At 41.2% G+C, this 20,121-nt stretch overlaps 1 protein-coding gene across 1 annotated transcript in view; it reads left to right on the top strand.

Annotated features, from left to right (window-relative positions):
- The first annotated feature begins 264 nt into the window (after positions 1–264).
- Positions 265–20,121, top strand: part of pawr (PRKC, apoptosis, WT1, regulator) — a 72,178-nt gene continuing 52,321 nt past the window's right edge. Inside the window, exons 1-2 of the mRNA XM_028571032.1 lie at positions 265–429; positions 713–1,445. Coding sequence (XP_028426833.1) covers positions 846–1,445 — 600 coding nt within the window. The 5' untranslated portion in view covers positions 265–429; positions 713–845. The remainder of the gene's footprint in view (positions 430–712; positions 1,446–20,121) is intronic.

The raw sequence follows: 20,121 nt of genomic DNA, 5'->3' as shown, positions 1-20,121 counted from the left end.
AGATAGAGTAGGTCTAGACCCAACAATTCCAGTTATCTATTAATAATAACATAAAAGTCCAAAGGTATGATAAAGCACGGCAATATATAAATCAATCTTTATAGGAATAAAACAAAATACCATAGAATAGGCTAAAGCAAATGCCATTAAAAAAGTTGGCTACCATAAATCGCCTTAGACAAAAGTGCAAACCCCTATGGGGAATATTAAGGACCATTACGATGATTTTATTTTCGGGCCGAGCTCCTCAGTTGCTTCGGATTCAGTCGGAAGTGTTCGGGTGTTGTCGGACTCAACCGGTGTGTCAGAGGGCAGAACGAACGCTGCGGCTCTCAGCGCTCGAGAATAGCGCCATTCATCTGCGAGGACCGCGGACACACCTGGTCGGACCGAAGACAGCAGTTTAGCGACTGAAAGGGCTCCACACAGGTGAGTTTCTACCTGACCTTTTACTTCTGGTGAAGTTTTTAAACACTTTGAGGCACTTTTACTCGGGGGAATATCACCAGAGATAGCCTACCAGGAGAGCTGCAACTTGTATGCATTTAAACTAGCAGCAAACTTTAAGAAACAGCTATTATTGACGTTAGACATGTTAGGTGTCGCCACGTGGAACTAAAACGTATCTGGGTTTTAATTAAGAGACATTAAAAAAATAAAAGACAGCAAGTTTTGTTTGTCGTGACTTTATTTTCCTCCTACCTGTCTACAGCACCCGGTTAATCACTTGAGGAATGCGGTGCTATTAGGACGACGGGAGCCGAGAGCCGAAACTTCAAAACAACTTTTAAGTTATTTTTAACCAACTTATCAAAAAAAAAAAAAAAAAAAAAAAAAAAGGGATCATGGCCACAGGCGGATTCAAGTCAAACGCCACGACAGACTTTTTGGAGGAGTGGAAGGCAAAACGTGAGAAAATGAGAGCCAAAATGCTGGGGGACATAGCCGCAGCGACTGGTGCTCCCTTGGGGGCCGGCAACCCAAACAGCACTAGCAAAAAAAACAACAACAACAACAGTAACCGCCATAACGCCCCACCGGGCACCGAGCTCACCAATAACGGCAACCCTGACCGAACCACCGCCGCTGGGAACTGCCTCCCCTCCTCCTACACGGTGGCTCGGTCCTCCTCCGGCACGGCTTTAAAGCGACCCGAGGAGGAAACGCAGCACCCTTACCCTGCCCTCCCTGCCTCCCCCACAGCCTCACCGCCGGGGAGCAACCTGAAGAAGGCCCCGCCTCAGACAGAGAAGCCTCAGTGCGCTTCCCCGGACTCCAGCCCCATGGCTTGCAATGACAGTGACAAGGGAAGCCCATCACCCAGTAAAGTCAAGGAGAAGAATAGCACCGGTCCCAGTGCTAGGAAGGGGAAAGGGCAGATTGAGAAGAGGAAATTGAGGGAAAAAAGGAGATCAACAGGTGTTGTCAGCATACCATCCAACGAGGTGAGTCAGTTAACTGCTTATGCTACTTCTGTGAAATGTTTATTCCCCTGCATGGAAAGCACCTGCACAACATTTTCACCTCAGCAGGATAGGGGATTATTTTTTGATGAACTGGATTTTAAGTAAGGAGTTTTGTCTTATTCACCCTGCTGCCACAAAGTGTGATGATATGTAACGAGGGTGGCTGTCAAAACTATTGCAAAGAGGCGTTTTCTATGTTTGCTGCTTGTAAAGTCAGAACACCCCAGGAGTTACATACAGACAGACAGTAACGCGTTTTACTGGGCCAATATCAATATTGCAAAAAAATCTGTTAAGGTTAGCTGAGTTATCAGCTGCTATTTGTTTTTAATGTAACAAATAACATAAACATTTTTTATAAAATCCCTTTTTAAGAGTCAAGAGTTATCACCAAAGTGTGTAAGAGTGTAGAGTGGAACATTCTGCAGAAAAATAAAACAATTACTTTAATTTTTGTTTGTCTATTAATACTTCAGTTGTTTAGTCTATATTGTTACTAAAGAGGGACACATGTCATCACACGTTACCAAAGGCCATTATGATGTCTCCAAGTTGCTTATATTGTCCAACCAAAAGTCAAAAACCTAAATGTTTTAACTTTACAACAATGTAAAACAGAGAAAAGCAGCAAATCGTCACATGAGTGAATCTTTGGCTTTTTTTTTACTTGATACGTGACTTAAATGATTAATCGACTATAGTACAAATGGATGTTGATTAAGTTTGAGCTGATCATCTTATCCTAATCTTTTGAGTACTAAATACGAGTTTCTAAAACGTAACGGTGAATTACAAACCGCAAACTTAAAGTTACACAAAACTGAGATGACAAAAAAAATGTGAGTTACAAAACTGAGCTATGAAAAACATTAAAAGAAGTAGTGTGTGGTGTGGACAAGCTTGTATTAAGAACCTTACATTCATTTTAGATTGTCTCCCCAGTGATTAATGGGTCTTTATGTATTCAATTATCCTTCATTTACCAGTACTCACTTGGACTGCCTGTCCTGCAATTTTTTATTACTTATACACAGATACCGATAGATTTGTGATAAGCTAACGTCGGCTGAAATAATTGGCCCACATTGCTGTCTCGGTCAGGCAAACAAAAGATGATTGTTGTGCATATATTTATCAATCATGGCTATAACACCACGACTAGTGTGTCTTCATATAAAGTTAGGTAAAGCAAATAAAGTAGCAAGAAGCCCAACAGTTGACCTGCTTTCTATTCAATATCAAGTTGTCCACATGCAGAGGGAAATGGGGGTCAGGTTATCTTTGGTGCAAGGTGACAAATTATTAGTTTTATTGTTGCATTTTAGTCTTATATTTGATATGGATGTCCATTTTAGTGTTAGTTTGTACTGCGGTAATTTGGCTTCTTTATTTTATAACTACAAGTTTCTTGGCTTTCTTTTTAACATCTTAGGACCAGGTTGGAAAAATACATGTTATTCCTTGACGTTGTAAATCCATAAATAATTGAAATCAAAGAAAAGCACTTGTTTTCCAAATGTCTCCAAATTCTTCCCATACATGTGTCTGGTTTAATCAACCCTCTGTTGCGAGAGAAATGTAAGCAGCTCTCAGATGGTGGGGAGTGGGAGACAAAACAAAGGGAGGGAGGGCTTGTCGGCTGGTGGTGTGTGTGTGTGTGTGTGTGTGTGTGTGTGTGTGTGTGTGTGTGTGTGTGTGTGTGTGTGTGTGTGTGTGTGTGTGTGTGTGTGTGTGTGTGTGTGTGTGTGTGTGTGTGTGTGTGTTGCTGAGGCATTCATTGTTATTGAATTTAAATCATTTTGCACTCTTGCCTAATTCCTGTGGTTCAGACACATGCAGGAACTCTGATATGAAGCTGTGCCTGCCAACAAGCATTCATGGCCAGTGCTGTGATTATGTACAATCATTTAAAAAAAATAAAAAATGCTTTTCTAAGGCGGGATTGGTGTTTCTCCATATTAACCACGCCGCTTCCCGTATTCCCTTCTCTTATATTTGATAGCCACCCGGAACACGGTGCCCTCAGGGCAAAACAACTTTGGAGTTTGACCAGTTTTTCAGTTGGCGCTCCACATCCTGTTATTAGGCGCTCAGCAGTGCCGAGCAAAGCCGTTTGAAAACTGGTCACAAGCCAGGCTGTAATACTGGGCTTCAGCACTCTGGGCTGTGCCAGGTATGTTAGATCGAGCCCATAGGCAGCTGATTATGTAGTAAAGTGGGTGAACAGACTATTATTGGGGTGGGAGGTAATCTGATGAAGTGGTGAACTGATTTGTGTGAGTGAGGCAGAGAGAAAGGAAGTCTCTGATCCCAACTGGAGCTGTGGTCTTAGTACAGTTTGTAGAAGTGTCCCAGAGTCAGCTCCCTATCTGTGAGATACATTGAGTATGCTTACATGTCCACTAGTAAATTATCACATTATCATTTTGGAGTGTCTCGATTATGTCTTTGCGCAAGTCAGGAAAACAAGGAATATAATGATATGCTGAAAAGAAAGTGAAAGTCAAAGATAGTAAATTGAGTATCATTGGGTTTTGGACTTTTGGTCAGACAAAACTGGCAGTTTTCCCTATTTTCTTTACTATCTATCACATTATTCATGATTAGCTAACTGTAGCTACACTGGAACTAAATAATACACATAACACAAGCTCGAGTTTTCTCATCCCACTTTAATAATGGAAGCTTTATCTCTCAGATCTTCGTGAACTGAGATTCCGCAAGCTTTGAAAATCAGAGAGAAACCTAGAAATGCTAAATCTGGCACCCAAGCAGACATTTATTCCTTTTGTCAAATGTTTCCCTTTCTCCTCCTGTTGCATATAAAGAGGACCAAACTATGCAAATGAAGACTCCCTTCACACAAGCTCTCTTTGTGATGTGAATATGAGTGGACAGGTGTGAAAAGAGATGCCTGGGATTATCTCCCCGTTCGTTCTGTGCAGCATAATAGCTATTTCAGAGCATCGGGGGAACCCAATCTTCTGCCTGTTGAGGCCATAATGGCCTGATAAAGGCTCCCTGCTTTACTGGAGAAAAGACAGTACTGCACAGCATCAATCAAAACCGCCTCCTGTGCTCCAGGAAGGTGTCTCCTTTCTCTCACCCTGCTCGCTGCCTCAAACTGGAGGGCATTGTTGTTGATGCTGACCTTTGACCTGCTCACGACATGCTTACGCAACAGAGGAATGTGGAAACGAGTGAGTGCGTGTGTGGAGAGAGTTTGAGCATCTCTGTGAGGTTCGAGTTGTCAACTGAAAATGTTTTGTGATTTAAGCATGTTTTCCCCATAGGACACGCCGTGTGTAGTCTGATGGCTCATTGTGCAGCTTTTTACGACCTTAGTGAGTTATGAAGCTGTGGTCAGACGCTCCATTCAGGGAGTGTGAACTTTGTTTCATGTGAATGGGTGGTTCTGCCCCACAGACGCTTCTGTAGGCTGCTGGTGGAGCTATTTGTCTGCAGCGTCATTGAAGAGGTCAACAGGTTTAACATGCGATACTGTGCCGAGCGCTCAGGCAGTTAACACTCTGGTGAGAGGAGGACATGGCAGACAAGAGGGCTCCTTGTCTAACCTGATCCTTTTATTAATAAGTTTTATGTTTTATACAAACCTCACCTTATCTTAACCTCTTAAACACCACTAGTAAGTCCGTCAGTATGAACGTATGCTTTGCAGCCAAACTCTGCCGTTTATTTTAAGTTCTAGTGGAGATGCCAAAGAAGCCAAACATGTGACAAACTGAATTTAGGGAAAACCTTTTCAAGATTATGTGCAAGATGTGAATAGAATATTATATTTATGTTTGATGATGGTGTGCAGCCATTAAAAACGGGGAGATATAGGATGTGTTACTGTCAGAAAGTGTGAAAAAGTATGACTTTAACTACCTTAAAGCTACTGAAGGGAGTAATAAAAGGGAAAAGGGAGTTGGTTTGCCAATTCAATGCTTCAATTTTACTCAGTGCAAACCACATTTAAAGCAAAAAATGTCTTTCCTTGATTGTTTTACATCATTATTTTTTTTGATTCATGTATAGCAAATGAAAGCTCAATTTTAATAATTTTTTTTTACATACAGATATCCCTGTTTCAGGCCATTTTAGGGTATGTGTAGGACAATGTGCATCATATAGGGCAGTGGTGGCCTATAGGTTAATCCCCAGACCAACGGGATAAAATCTGGGTGGGGAAAGTGAAAGAGCACCGCTTGTCCCTCGCTCATTACCACCACTGAGGTGCCCTTGAGCAAGGCCCTTAACCCCAACCACTCCAGTGGCCAGCAGATCAGACTGTGGTTGAACTGGGCAGCTTCCAGATATGAATGTGTAACTGTGTGAATGAGTGATAGGTCATCGTTGCAAATGAGTAATTGTTCTCAATCAACTTACTTGGATAAATGAGGCTCTTTGCATCTGCTCTCTTAAACTCTTAACTGGCTGCTCAGCTAATGCCCCCTGCTTTGTTTGTGCCCGCATTTGTTTCTGCTCGATTTGTGCTGTGTGTTTGGGGCAAGCTGAGAGCAGAGTTTAGACAACATTAGATCCTGTTTTACCCCAATGCAGTTGCAGAGAATGCATGGTTTGACACTCATGGTTTGACACTGGTTTAATGAAATGAGCACTAATGTGTGTGTGTTTTAGTTGCCTCTCCAACAAGAGCAACCACAGATTTGTGAGAAACTAAACTTATTTCTTCACTACTACTACTGCTGCTGCTTTACAAGCACCCTCTAATTTCTGAATATACAGTAGATTACCCACATATTAGTCTATATCCACGACCTTCCACTTCCGGGATTGCCCCGTTGCCGTATGTCCTTTTTTTCAACCAGATTTCCGTTACTTAACGCTTCCTTTGTGTTGGAATTCTAAACTCCGGTGGATTTCTGAGGACTATGGTTAACTGCTCCTCAGATCTCTGCAGGGCAAATCCAGACAGTTAGCAAGACTATCTGTCCAATCTGAGTTTTCTGTTGCATGACTAAAACAACTTTTGAATGTACACGTTCCACCAAATCAAGTTCCTTCCCGAGGCTATTTTCCAGCGGCACCGGGACTTCATGCAGCGCTTAGCGCCGCCCATGACGATTTTGATTGGTTTACAGAAATGCCAATAAACCAGAGCATGTTTTTCTCCCATCCCGGAATGCTGTGTGGACTAGCCAGACCCTCCTCCGCAGCTCCGCAGTGCTGTGGAAGAAAGTCTGGCAAAGCCAGACAGTCCACATATTTACTCTTTAGCCACATTGGTCCATACCTTAAAGTAGACGCCTCTTTCTCTATTTTAACAGGTTTCTTCAGGTGTTTAAAAGTTGTATTTTGGTCCAGTTCTTTCCTTTTTTTTGTTCCATGAAAACAAACTGACAGTGGAAATGTAAGTTGCATTCTCTATACTGCCCGAAAAACATGAAATAAACTGTGACTTTTGTCACTACACGAATCCTACGTTTTGTTACTCGCTATACCTAAAAATCCTCAAAGTTGTTTATCAAATATTATTAGGCTCTTAATTCACAGCTGTGCAAAAGAATACAAGAATGTTAATTTGCATGTGGTTGCATTTGCTGTTAAAACCTTCTCCAAAAAAGGTCACATCATCACAGTAAATACCACAGGGATTTTATCGTCGACTTAGGTAAGCAAGGAGCTATTTAGGCAGGGTGTTGTGTTTCCTTCTTTTCACTTGTTAGTTGAACAACAGGAATGCTAAAACTCTTTAATTAAAACGTGTTTCTCAAAGTGAAGTTTCCCAAGCCAGAAGCACCAGTTCCCAAGAAGAACATTTTGTATGGTTGACTTACTGGAGTGAACTCTGGATTGTTTACCAGGGCCACTGTCACTGGAAACGCTTCAAAGGGGTGACTAATGGAAATAAAAGTCCCAGTTGAGCTGTTCTGTGAAATTTAAGGGAATTCCAAAGGAGGAGAAAAAAGGGAAAGAAAGAGATTGTGTTGTCTGCTTCTGCAATGAAGTCTTTACCAACTCAGCCCCTTTCCACACGGGTTTCTCGGGGTCTCTCAGCACCTCATAAAACACGCAGCGCCCTTCTAATAGGCCGTGGCACGTGGTATTGTCCAGGTTGTAGGAATGTTACATAAACTTCCGTTCCCATTAAAGCGACCCCTGACTAGGTGAGCGTCCACGATGCTGTCAGATGGCATCAGATCACTGGATTAGAGCTAAAGAGGCTGTGAGAGAGAAATGTTACAATCGCTAGCGAGTTAGCGACAAGTGAACCAACTCAATACCTCATTACTTCAAATCGAGTGTGTCTGTAGCACAGAATATCACAAACAGTCAACTACCAAAACGTTGCTCATTTTGCTAATCAATGAGCACGTGCTACTGCTGTAGAATTGGATTCATGTGGATGATTTTTGCATCAATGTGATGAAATACGTTGATTTGTAGTATTTACCTCACCAGAAAATACATTCTGGTTTGGTTATTTTTTCTACAATTTTATCATTTTCTCAACTGACTTTCCCGAAAATGTATGATGTTAAGTCAATATCGCAAATACCATGATAGAGGGTTTTATACATACATGTGTTGCATACCTCAAAGTAAGGTAAGTAAAGGTTGTTTTGTTATTTATCATTGCTGAAACTGCGGTATTTGTATTGAGAAGTTTCAAAAGACACCCAGCTCGTTTGTTTTTGGATGAAAACAATGTACCTACAGTTTTAGAGATGTTCATGATTTAAATGTCTTGGACTCATGGAACCCTTTCAAGCACTTCTTTCTGTCAATTTGACCTTCTTGCAAAAGCATTAGTGTTCAGTACTACATCATTATTAAATATGACATTTTGTTTTTTTTATAAATGTTTAATAATTTTACTAAAAGGTTTTTCTAATGGAAGTTAACTGAAAGTTTGAAACAGACTGAGCTGCAGTTTGTCCGTTGACACAAAGAATAATAAATATCTTTATCTTGATCATAATCTATTTTATACCTATCAAATTAGCTTTGGTGACGGTGGTGGAGTAGTATTAGACGAACCAGTCTTTTCTGATTGATATTTACAGTTGAGTCTTTCTGTTATTTGCACATGAAGTCCAAAGTCTTTTTTTTTTTTTTTTTTAATCCAGGTCACTGCTCTTTAGTTATGGCCATTCAGGAACTCTTCGGAACAGACTGTAGATCATTACTGCAGAACAACGTTGCCTCCTGCACGGCATGCGCAGGAATGCACAGTCATGCAAAAACCTGCACTGCCTCCGAGCACTGACGTTGCATGCAAACGTCTCATGAAGAAGTGAGGGCAAGCCCGGCCTGTTGTGCTTGCAGGGCAGCCTCGCTCTCTCCGCTTTTGTCCCTTAATACATCCTCTCAGATTTTCTCTCAGAGAGTTATGCACTCTCAGATCTCAGTGTGCTTTATCCCAAAACTCTGGTCAACTGAGAGTAATGTAGCCGACTTCAGCATGGACGACCACTAAAATGTTGCTGTCTGTGAGGGCAGATGCATCAGGACTCTGCAGGAGACATTACTCACCTCCCTGCTGCTGCCTGAGTGACACAATTGCTGTCTTTGTGGCTAATCTTTAACTGCCGACTGTGTAAATATCCAGGAAAAATCAAAGTCTGTCATCAATTAAAGTGCTCATATTATGCTCATTTTCAGGTTCATAATTGTATTTAGAGGTTGTACCGGATTAGGGTTATGTGGTTTCATTTTCAGAAAACACCATATTTTTGTTGTACTGCACATTGCTGCAGCTCCTCTTTTCACCCCGTGTGTTGAGCTCTCTGTTTTAGCTACAGATTGAGGCATTGCACTTCTATTCCATCTTTGTTGGGAGTCACACATGCACAGTAGCAACATGGCATCATGACTTTGCCTAAATATATACGCCACTTTCATAAAGCCAAATGGCGTGTTATTGAATGCATTTTCAGCTATCCACGTGTATGATACACGCTGTATACAGCTGATGTAAACATACCCACCACGTGGCCTTGACACGTTGCGCGTTATCGCGAGAACGCAACGTACTATCGCGAGAACGTCACACGCCTGTTTAAAAAAAAAAAAGGTTGGGTTTAGGAAAAGAACACAGGGAAAGGCTTTAGTATCAAAACAGTGACAAAAACATGGAAAATAACGACAAAAACACGCTTAGGACAACAAATGGTTGGGTTTAGGAAAGAAACATTGGGTAAGGCTTATTAAAATCAAAAACTTAAAAAATAAAACAGCAAAAAACGGCTGAAAAATCGCCACAGGGAAAGGCTTTAGTAACAAAAATCGCCACGCGCTGTGCACGAACCCGGCTCTCCCGGGTGAAAGTCCTGTGTTTTACCCATCCGCCACCCCAACCTACCTCCTTAACAGAAATTGATTCGCAATGTAAGTCAATGGCGGCCGATTTGTGTTGATATACACGCAAAAATGCGATTATGCGTCTGGATAACACGCAAAAACGGAATACAAATTGGCGTTTCATACATACGCCAATTCATGAGATCAGTCTGACAGTAGCTAGATCAGCACTGCTACCTTGCAGTCAGTTGCAGAGTATGAGGGCGTGCCACGCTAGCAGCTAGGCGAGCATTATAACGTGTGTCGTCACAGAATTAAAGGCGGGACTACAATAGAGCTGTTTGGAACAGTTTGTGAACAGTGTTTCCTGTTGGAGATGGTAAGTCCCTTTGGGGTAGACTTTGGGCTTTTTCACTTTGTAAACCTATAAAGTGCACAAAAAAGATATACAACACAATAAAGGAAAGGGAAAAAGCCAAAAAGCATAATATCAGCACTTAAACTATTGTTGTATTGGTGTCAACTTGAAATTCTAAAATAAGTCCGTAAATAGAGCAGAAGTGATTGATCCTGTGGAATTTGCATCAGTCAGATGTTGTAAAGTCCGTGCTGAATAAACTGGTTGAACCCCGTGTGTTACATAACCAATGTAAATATTTAACCAAATCCACTTTGACTGTTTTCTCTGCAAGCGCAAAACAGTGTCAGAGTGAATAGCCTCATCCTCGTCTGAACCTGGATTCTGGCCATTGTTTTGCCGTGGAAGTTCAAGTCAAACCATCCTCACTCAGAAATGTTCACACCTTTTTGTTTAAGTTAATTTCTGCGTTACCCGAGCCTCTATCATTATTCCCTTTTCATATTTTTCTTCCTCATTACCAGCATTCACGCTCTGAACATTAACACGATCTGGTGTGTGTGTTGTGGTAACTGACATGCAGTTTATAGAAATTTAGTGTTTGGGATTTTAATCCTAAAAGTTTATGGAGGCATGCAGAGATAAGCGATAATCAGTTTCATGCTTCCGCTGTTTGGAAATAAGTCTCCCTCCGTTGTGTGGTTGTTGGGGAACTTTCTCTGCTTAGCCGCCGGGCGTCTTGCTAGTTTGACAGCACGCAAACACACAAACACACAAACACACGCGGCAGGGGGTGTTAAGCAAGAGAGTTGTGGATTAGAGGAGTTGGTGAGTGTGTGTAGTGATTTTGTGCGTCTGTAATGTGCAACCTATTTGTCGCACATTCCTGTGTGTTTGCTGATGACTGTGGGGAATTTGGGAGTCAGCCCTAAACAGGCCACTCTGCATGATAAATCATTTGGGAGCCGATCTGTTTGTATTCATTAAAGTAGAATTACTTGGACCCCAGTCTCCATTTTCCCACTCTGTTCTGTTTGGTATGCCTGTTTTTCACACTTCTGAACACTGTCGTCTGTGCTCTGTCAGTCAATGGGGGAAGAATTCAGATTTTCTTTTTTTTTTTTAAGAAGGATCTTTTTAAAGCAAGACTTTGTACCTTTATGAAATAAAAAAATAACTTCCTCTTACAAATGACATGAGACAATGAGAAAGTTTGCTGACTGCATTGCTCATGTCTACATGTGCTACTGTTGAATTAAGTACAAGTAACAATTCAACAATGTTAAAAGTAAAGTTAAAAGTATACTTTTACTATAGTAATATGTCTTAACAGCAAAAATTTACTCAAACCTTTTAGCAGGACTCTTCAATTGTATTGTGGAACGGAGGCATCAGTAACTAACCAAGTTATTATCTGACCATAAATTATAACATGACTACAAGGCCAGTCAATATATTTAATGTATAAATTGGAAGATATTGATTCACGTTATAAATGAGATTATTTTCTCCTACAATCCTCAACTAATGCAATTTCTAAAAAAAAATGTTTTCTTCCATATCAAAACCAGTGCTGTCTGATATTTCATATCTGACGCAGCCACAGTCCTCTGCTCACTCTGCCGTTTTATTGCATGAGGGACAATAAGCCTCAGTTATATTTGTATGAGTGAATGCACACCAACAGACAGATTTTGTCTTCAGTCTAACAGGTTTCACGCACTGCCTCTGTGTGTTATGTCACCATGGATTTTGCTCACACTGTTTTCTCCTGATAAGCGCCACGGTTATCAGACACATGTGTAACCAAAAGCTGCTTTTGAGGAAGGATGAACAAACAGCACTTTCCTCCTGTCGGTTAAGAGGCAAATTGAAAGACTCAGACGGAGGAATGTTGGCTGAACAGAATGTTTTTGTCCCGCCAGTGTTTTGCTTGACAATTTTACTTCTCGTTTCTTACCATGGAGAAGGCCAAACACAAACTGAACTGAGAAAAATATTTCAGTACTGAGCTTCAGTGGTGCTCTTGGCACATGTGTTGACCTTGAATGAAAACAAATAGGATTTATTTGGCAATTTAGGCCAAAGTGAAAATATTTTCAACACAAGTGGAATGATTTAGACTTTAGATAGACCAGCCTGAATATTAGGTAGATGTACAGGATTGTATCCCAGTGGCTGTTTGAAATTGCACATAGGCCACAGAAAGTTGCACTTCAAAAGGACACAGTATTGAAAACGCAGCTCAGTGAAACGGCCCAGGAATGCAGTTGAACCCTTGAAATGGATTAAATATGTGGCTCTAAACTGCCAAACGCACAAAGCCTTGATCTTTAAGCTTTTCATCCCAACAAAGGAGCCTGAAACCTGCTATAGTCGGGAGAAGGGCCTACCTATTATCAGGCTCATGCCTTGAAGCTCGAGTGTCTGTGTTTGTGCATGTACTGGTGTCTGTATTGGGTTTACCAAGGCAGTGTGCTACTTGACATACAACACTGGAGGTAGGGATCTTATACTGTACCACCTACACAATGCTTTGTTTTCTCATCCCAGTTCTCTCTTGCTGCCAAATTACTTTTGGCACTTTGTTTTGAGACATTTTTGTATAATACAAACGTGTAATACATGTACATTAATTTCCTCTCGTGAAATCATTTCAGTACAGCTTTATATATCCATCCCATCGAAAATATGTACTCAAAAGTGGAAGTAGGAGAAAAAAATAATACTCCAGTAGAGTACATAAGTACAGTAGTGAAGTAGTTCTACTTCGTTACTATACAACTCTGCTTACCACCCCTGCTAATCCCTTTCTTGGGAAACCCTGCTTTTATAATATATATATATATATATATAATTTTTAGTATTAAAAACAGTCAAATATAAGCTATGAAAGCACTGAGCATTGGACATCAAATTGACATTTAAATGTACTTTTACATTGTGTAGTTAAATACTTGCATAAGGCAGCAAGTTCTGGAAACACTGCGTTTTCATCTGCTCTTCATAGTATTACATCATTTGTATGGAGACAACCATTAAATGTACTGGGAAGTCTGAGGGTAATATATTCTGTCTGAGAAATACCTGATGTACTAGCTCCTTCCAGTTATCGTGAGTTTGACCAACACATCTGCTCTGTTGCATGTGTTTAGAATAGCCAAAGTAAATGACCAACTTCCACAGAAAGGATGTGAAGGTGTGCCGTGTATTGTAGTCCTAGCTAGCAACAGTTGTCTGACAGAAGCAATTAAACCATTAAATATTTAACATACCGTACACTGCAGTGTTATTGTGCAGGTTTGCAAGTGAGATTGAGTATGACATTTTATCTGTGTGTCCATCTAATTTCAAAATAATATGAACTAAAAATCCCACATCTTCACCATCTGCTCCTGAGGGTTGAATGCCTCATTACATGTAAAATGATAAGTGTCTGAAATCTTAATTAACTGCTCACTAATCGAGTACAGTACTGAGTGTTTATGATATTGGGGAATAGTGTATGAGTGAATGTGATGGCGTGATTTCAGTCCCAGTTCATCAGTGACTTAAAGCCGTTTTTATGCTTCTGCGTCGAATCGACGGCGTACCCCCGCAGACCGCTCTACCACCCACTCCCCACACACATGCCGGCTTGACGCACACACAAGCGCACAGGTATAAACACCAGGCCGCTTGTGTAGGCTATGGCGAAAGCTCTGCATGGAGCCTTCGCAGAACCATAAAAGAAGCTTTATAGTTACATTATGACGCCATGAGACCTCAGGTTAAATTGAGATATGGAGATGTGGAGTAAACATGGTGCTCTAGCAACATGTAGACAAATACAACCATAACCAGGCACACCCTGTGGACACTGATACAGTACAGTGCAAACAGAGTGTCAGGACAATGATGTGTTTTTCATTGCTTTGCTTCTAAACACCAGCAGACTGGATTTCAAATGAGATAAATGCAACTGGCCTCTTTGACTGCCATCGTCCTAATAGGACGATGGCAGTCAAAGAGGCCAGTTTCACCGAGGGCAGTGGCCGATGTTTATGTTGTTGTTTTTTTGCGGTCGGACACGGACAACTGTCTGCTAGCATATGCTGCTACTGCAGCTGCTGGGGAAGACTAACTGGAAATCTACAACATCATGGCCACACTGATATTGCCAAATTGCTAACAAACAACAAAACAACAACAAACAAAAACGTGTGGCTTATGTGTTGCTAAGACCAATACAATGCAGCACATAGAGAGGATCCTGAGGATGTTGTTGCATCAGACATTTGACTATTATTTGCCAAATCTTGGCTTTCAGTGACTCTCTGTCCTTTTCGTGTTTTCAGCTTTTTCTTTTGAGTTTGTGAAATCTTGTACTCTGTTGGATATGCCAACACTGCAAACTGTGTCGGTGTTGCTGGTCTAAGACCTATCCAACAACAACCAAACAAGATCCGCATCACTGCGTGGCCTTTCCGCTTCCCCCATGTGATGATGCCCTAATGGATCATCAGCTGCTAACCGTGTTTTTGAGCAAGTATTGTGTGACTCATATTAACCTTTGCGGTGTTTTCCTTTTGTATTGCAGCATATGTTGTTGTAATGACTTCCCTGATATGTGGGTGTTAACCTCACCTTGATAGTCAGGTCATCAGGGGTTATGACACTAGAATGCCCTTCATGTTATTGACAACCCATTTTCAAACAAACTGTAGGGTTTAGGCATGCACACAGGGATGCAGGACAGACAGACAGACTGATGCTAAATACTGCATTTTGCTTGTCTGATTTCCTTTGTTCAAAGTGAAAGGTGTTCAATATTGCGGCTGAAAATATCTATTGCCACTGTTGTCTAGCTCTCTGCAATACAACATGCTCTTTGCCCTCCCACACTGATGGTGCCTGACTGCAATAAATTAATTTAAGATGCCTGTCACGTAAGAAAGGGAAGGTCAAGGCACAGAGCAGGAACTAGACACTTGGATTTGTGTTTACTCTGATCTTTGCCACATAAGCACCCTGTCTTGCTTGCATCATGCTAAGTATTAGTTGTGATGATTTGAAGATTCAAATGTATCATTTAAACAATACACAGTATCAACAGATCTACTTTGGCTTTCTGGTATCTTCACAGTAAGTGAGAAGAGGAGACACAGACATGAGCAGCTCATCAGATCTGCAATGTAAGAGAACAACCTGTTACAAGACTTTGAGTGAATGAGCAATGATAAATATGCTAATACCCCATACCTCAGGATGAGAATTGGAATATTTGCAGTTTTTTAATTTATTCTCAGAATTTATTTCTCTGTGTTTTTCTCCTTTTCCCCCCTCACTTAATAGCAAAATGTTTGTTTTTTTCCCTGTTGCTGTCTGACCCCAAACCTGTGTCCAAACCCATAAGTGAAAGTTGAATGGACAGACATTGAGCCATGCCTTCATGTTCAAAGAAAGAGAAGCCGAGCGGTCATATTTATCATAGCAGTGTCTTGTATCCCTCTCTCCTCGGTGGCCCGTGGCGCTTACGGCCTCCTGAAAGATTCATAGCCAGTGAAACTTCTCAGGTCAGCATGACAGATTGGATTTTCATCACGAGCCAACCTGGATGATTGCCTGCTTTTCTTACTTCACCACCACTTCCTTGTTTGTATTTTTGTCTGGTCCCTTTCTTTCTGTATGTCATCTTTCGTCTGGTATTTGGCCTGTGTGAATACATACGGTTTATTTTCCTTTTTTCCCTTTTGTTTTCTCCTTCTCCGATTCTACTAAAAATCCCGCCGTCCTCAGCACATTAGTAAATCAGATCCTCGATCCTGCATGGATCCATATTTGTTTGCGTTCAAACATTTCAGGCTTCAAGCTCATAAGTAAACATGAGGTATAGCTGTGTGTGTGTGGCCTGTGTGCCCTCTCCTCTCTCTTTTCTCCTGAGCTCTATTTTTTCTCCTTCCTCCCCTTTTTCACCGTTAGTCCAGTAGCCAAATGTGAAGCTGTCAAGGGCAGGATGAATGGCCCGGTGTCACCAGCTCTATCTGTCCACTGGGCTGGATTTATCTTCCTCACGTCAGCCTGAAAGGTTGCACAATCAAGTGCAAACACTTGTGGGCCCACCATCATCTAGAGGACAGAGGGAATTGTTCCCCCTCTTTGGAGACGTTACTGAATGTAAACAGGGTGCTTCTGCAGTGCAACAACTTCATGATTGTCACAATGGATGGAAAAAAAAAAGCCTGACAATTCTTTATCTGACTTTCAAGTCGCACCACGCAGGATGTTTACCTCCAAATACACCCGCCTTATCAGAAAGTGGAGCCACAGAAGGGAGCATCACCAAGTTGAGGCACTTTAGATTGGGCCTATGCAGTCTCTTCAAGATGTGATTATTGGGCCTCAAAGCTTTTTGAAAACACTGCACTACAAATTGCTACCATTGTGTGAAAGAAAATGGAATTACTTATGTGTGTACACACAATTTAACCTTTTTTTTTCCTGGATTGAGGCTGTACATTAACATAAGTGCTGCTCCTATGATGCTATGGCTTGCTACCAACAAGATCCATAACCCAAGTGATTAGTTTTGAGGTATTAGATAAGAAATGGTTCTGTTTTGGCAACCCTAAAATAGGTTTGTTTGGTGAGAGCGATTTGGCCTGGGGCTAAAGGCTGCCTAAGATGAAAAGGTTTAGAAAATGCCCTGACCTCTGGAGTTACAAGGTAGTTTGTTTGTGGAGATTGAGTCTTGAGTTTTGGGTTCTGAATCAGATTATTTTGCATGTGAAAAACTGCAGTAATTAGTAAAAAGTGGCATTCTTCCAGTTTACCATTTTATGCATTACATTGAGATAACACAGCCTCCTAAACAGCAGTGAACAAATACTTCACTGGCCCTACAAACAGCCTACATCTTTTGCTTCTTGTCCCTTTATTACAGAGCATGATAATTCATCATGGGAGTGCTGTGTGCATTCCTGGCTGTTGTAGGTCAACATTTTCCAGCTGCCTGTCACTTCCATTTGAGGCTTTCATTGTTTGATTGTTCATTGTCCAAGTAGATTGTTTAATAATGCCTTTTTGCTGGTACCTTTTATGTAGATAACATCCTTCATTGTTCCTCTACCAGGACAGGAGGTAGTTACACTGTAAGGAATAACCAACCTTTAAACATTAAACATGAATCAATTTCTACAGCTTACAGGAGAGCAACCATGTGATATACCCAGAGTGACAAGTGGAATTGAATTTCTCATTTTCTCACGGTTTCACTTGTCTTGGTAGGAAACACTATTTACATACTGCATGCTTTTCTACTGTAAACCAGTTTTTCAAGCTCATGTACTTGTGTCATCTGTCATGTCAAAGTACTGTAAAAGTAGAACCGGACTTGAATTTAGAGCTGATTCAAAGTCTGTGTGATGAATGGGCTGTAACCTTTCCAGCCCATGCTGTTAGCTGCTGGTGGGGGAGTTCAGACTGTACTTAGCATGACTCATGGTCTGGTTTGGTGTCTGCCAGTGGACAAAAACAATGGCCTCTGTACACAATAGTCCAGCCTCTCTTCTGCTGGAATGTAAAACATGCTTCAACGGTTTCCGATACTGTATATCGGTGTATTGTGTTACTCGGCAAGCAGGCAAGGTGCACTCCACAACGCACCTCCCAACCTACATTACATGTGCAAACAAAAACACACTTTTTTCAGAGATACTAAATATGATGCTGGCACAGAACCAAATACAAGTGATTTATCTGGAAGCTATTGGCAATATCAGTCAGTCAAGTTGTGTTTTAGTAGTTTGGTTGCTTTTGCACATTTTCATATAAATAAACAGGTATTTTTTTCTAAAAAGGCATGCTTTAGAAATGATTCACCCTTCATAGATCAGTTATAAGTCATCACTACAAACAATTATTGGGTTGCAACAATGAAAAATCTCTGGCTGGTGTTTATCCATTGCACTTTATTTTTATTTTTAGCTGTCTAGTTTATCAGATAGACCGGTTGAAAAGTGGAAAGGTGCTGGCAAACATCTGGACAAAAATCCATTCATCAACAACTTTTTTAACTTTAAGGAGTTGTTGTAAACTTACAGTGCTGCTCATGAGTATTTAATTGAAAAATTAGGAAATATCCAACCTTTGAGAACACAAATTTTCTTTGTGAATGAATAATGTATCGTAAATAAATAAATGTTCTTCCTTAAAATACAGGGGGCATAAGTATAGACACTCCAATGTTAATTTCCCATAGAGGCAGACAGATTTTTATTTTTAAAGGGCAGTTATTTCATGGATCCAGGATACTATGCGTCCTGATAAAGTTCCCTTGGCCTTTGAAATTAAAATAGCCCCACATTATCGCATACCCTTCACCATACCTAGAGAAAAGATTGCCACCCATTAAAAGAAAATACAAGGGAAAACACATCACAGTAGAAACGGTCAAGAAAATTGATGAAACAAAGAACTAGAATGTCACTCTTTTTGAAATATCAGTTTTTATTACTTTTAATTTGAAAAAAAAAAATGTCTTTAAACGGGAAGAGTACGTGAGGCAGAGCAGTGCTTCTGATGTCAGTGCCGGGAAGTCGAGCTCCTCTGGGACCTGTGGCACATTCATGAACATTAGCGTGATTATTGTGGCGGCACAGCCTAAAGAAGCAGCCAATCACATGCTGACTATCAGGCTTATCCTTGTGTGTTCCAGACTTTCTGTTCTCATCCCATCTCTTGGAGGATTCAAAGGATATGTCTTGGTGTTTCAGTAATGCTGCTGAGTAACAAGCTTGCCTAAAATACACACAATAGGTGGCACTCCTAGCCATCTTTATCGCAAGTCCACCCTCCTCCCACTCACTCAGAGTTAATGGGAGGCCTGTCCTTGTTGAGAAAGTGTTCACCCTCTACTTTGATGCTTCTCCTCCCTCCGTTTAGGTGGGGATTCAGCGTTTCTTTCTGCGCAGGAGGGAGGAGGATGAAACGGTGAGGGTTGTGTATCTATGATGCTGCCGTCCTCCTAACCCTGCCATGAAAATCCACAACTGCCTCAGTGGTGAATGATTTCTAAAGGGGATCGATTGGCCTACGTTGATATACTGCCAGTCTTTTGTCAGAAGGATGATTTTGTGGACGAGACAAACTTGCAAGTCACTAGCTGCTGTGTTATTTAAATTCTGGATTATTATTTCCAGCAGGCATCAGGGATGTTGTGACATGTCTAAGTGTTGGTTTAGGACATGCTGTGAGCTGTTCGGGAGAGAGGCACTTTCAATTAATCTGGCCGTGTTTTTCAACCAGGTTCCTCATTTGCATGCAAAGCTCTGCCGCTCTCTCTCACTTGAAGCTTAGAACTGCCATTTTTCCCAAGTGATGCTTCAAAAAGCAGATAAAGAGCTTTAGTCTTGGAAAATTAAGAGGGTGCAATCAGCTGTCTGTGGTTATATAGATATGTTACAGGTGTGTGAATATCTTAGCGCCTCTAAGTAGGCATTGGCTTTCACATTTTAGACTAGAGCGTGAATGTTCTGTGCAGGGTAGCAATGCATAAATAACACCGTAACTTCATAACATCATAAAGGGAAATATATTTCTTTCAAATCGTTTTTTGCAATCAAGTTTGGGCTCAACGAGCTTGGGTTCGGCCGGAGGACATGCCTGAATGCACATTCTTTTGCTTTGCACTCTTTGTCCATCTTTCCCCCCCATGCCCTGATGAGCGGTTGGGCTTCTTCCAAGGATATCTAATTGAACTAATTCCCCCGCTCAATCTCTTGCTTTCCCTATTTTTTCTGTCTCTCCCTCCTCTCACATACTCACCCTCCATCCCATTTTCTTCTCTTTACTCTGCTGAGCAAGATAAGCCACAGCAGGGCGCAGGGTCGTGGAAGTCTGTGAATTGACGGCAGCCATTTCTGACCACCGCTGGAGAAAAGCAGTTAATTTGTACAGACCCACAGTATAATTTTCCCAGAGTCTCACGCAGAGAGCCAGCATTCTCATGAATAACAAACAGAGCTTTGCTCACGGGTGGGAGTTCAC

Source organism: Perca flavescens, chromosome 23 (assembly GCF_004354835.1).
Source record: "Perca flavescens isolate YP-PL-M2 chromosome 23, PFLA_1.0, whole genome shotgun sequence".
Classification (NCBI taxonomy): Eukaryota; Metazoa; Chordata; class Actinopteri; order Perciformes; family Percidae; genus Perca; species Perca flavescens.
The sequence above is the reverse complement of the archived record's forward strand: the minus strand, read 5'-3'. Positions and strand labels throughout refer to the sequence as shown.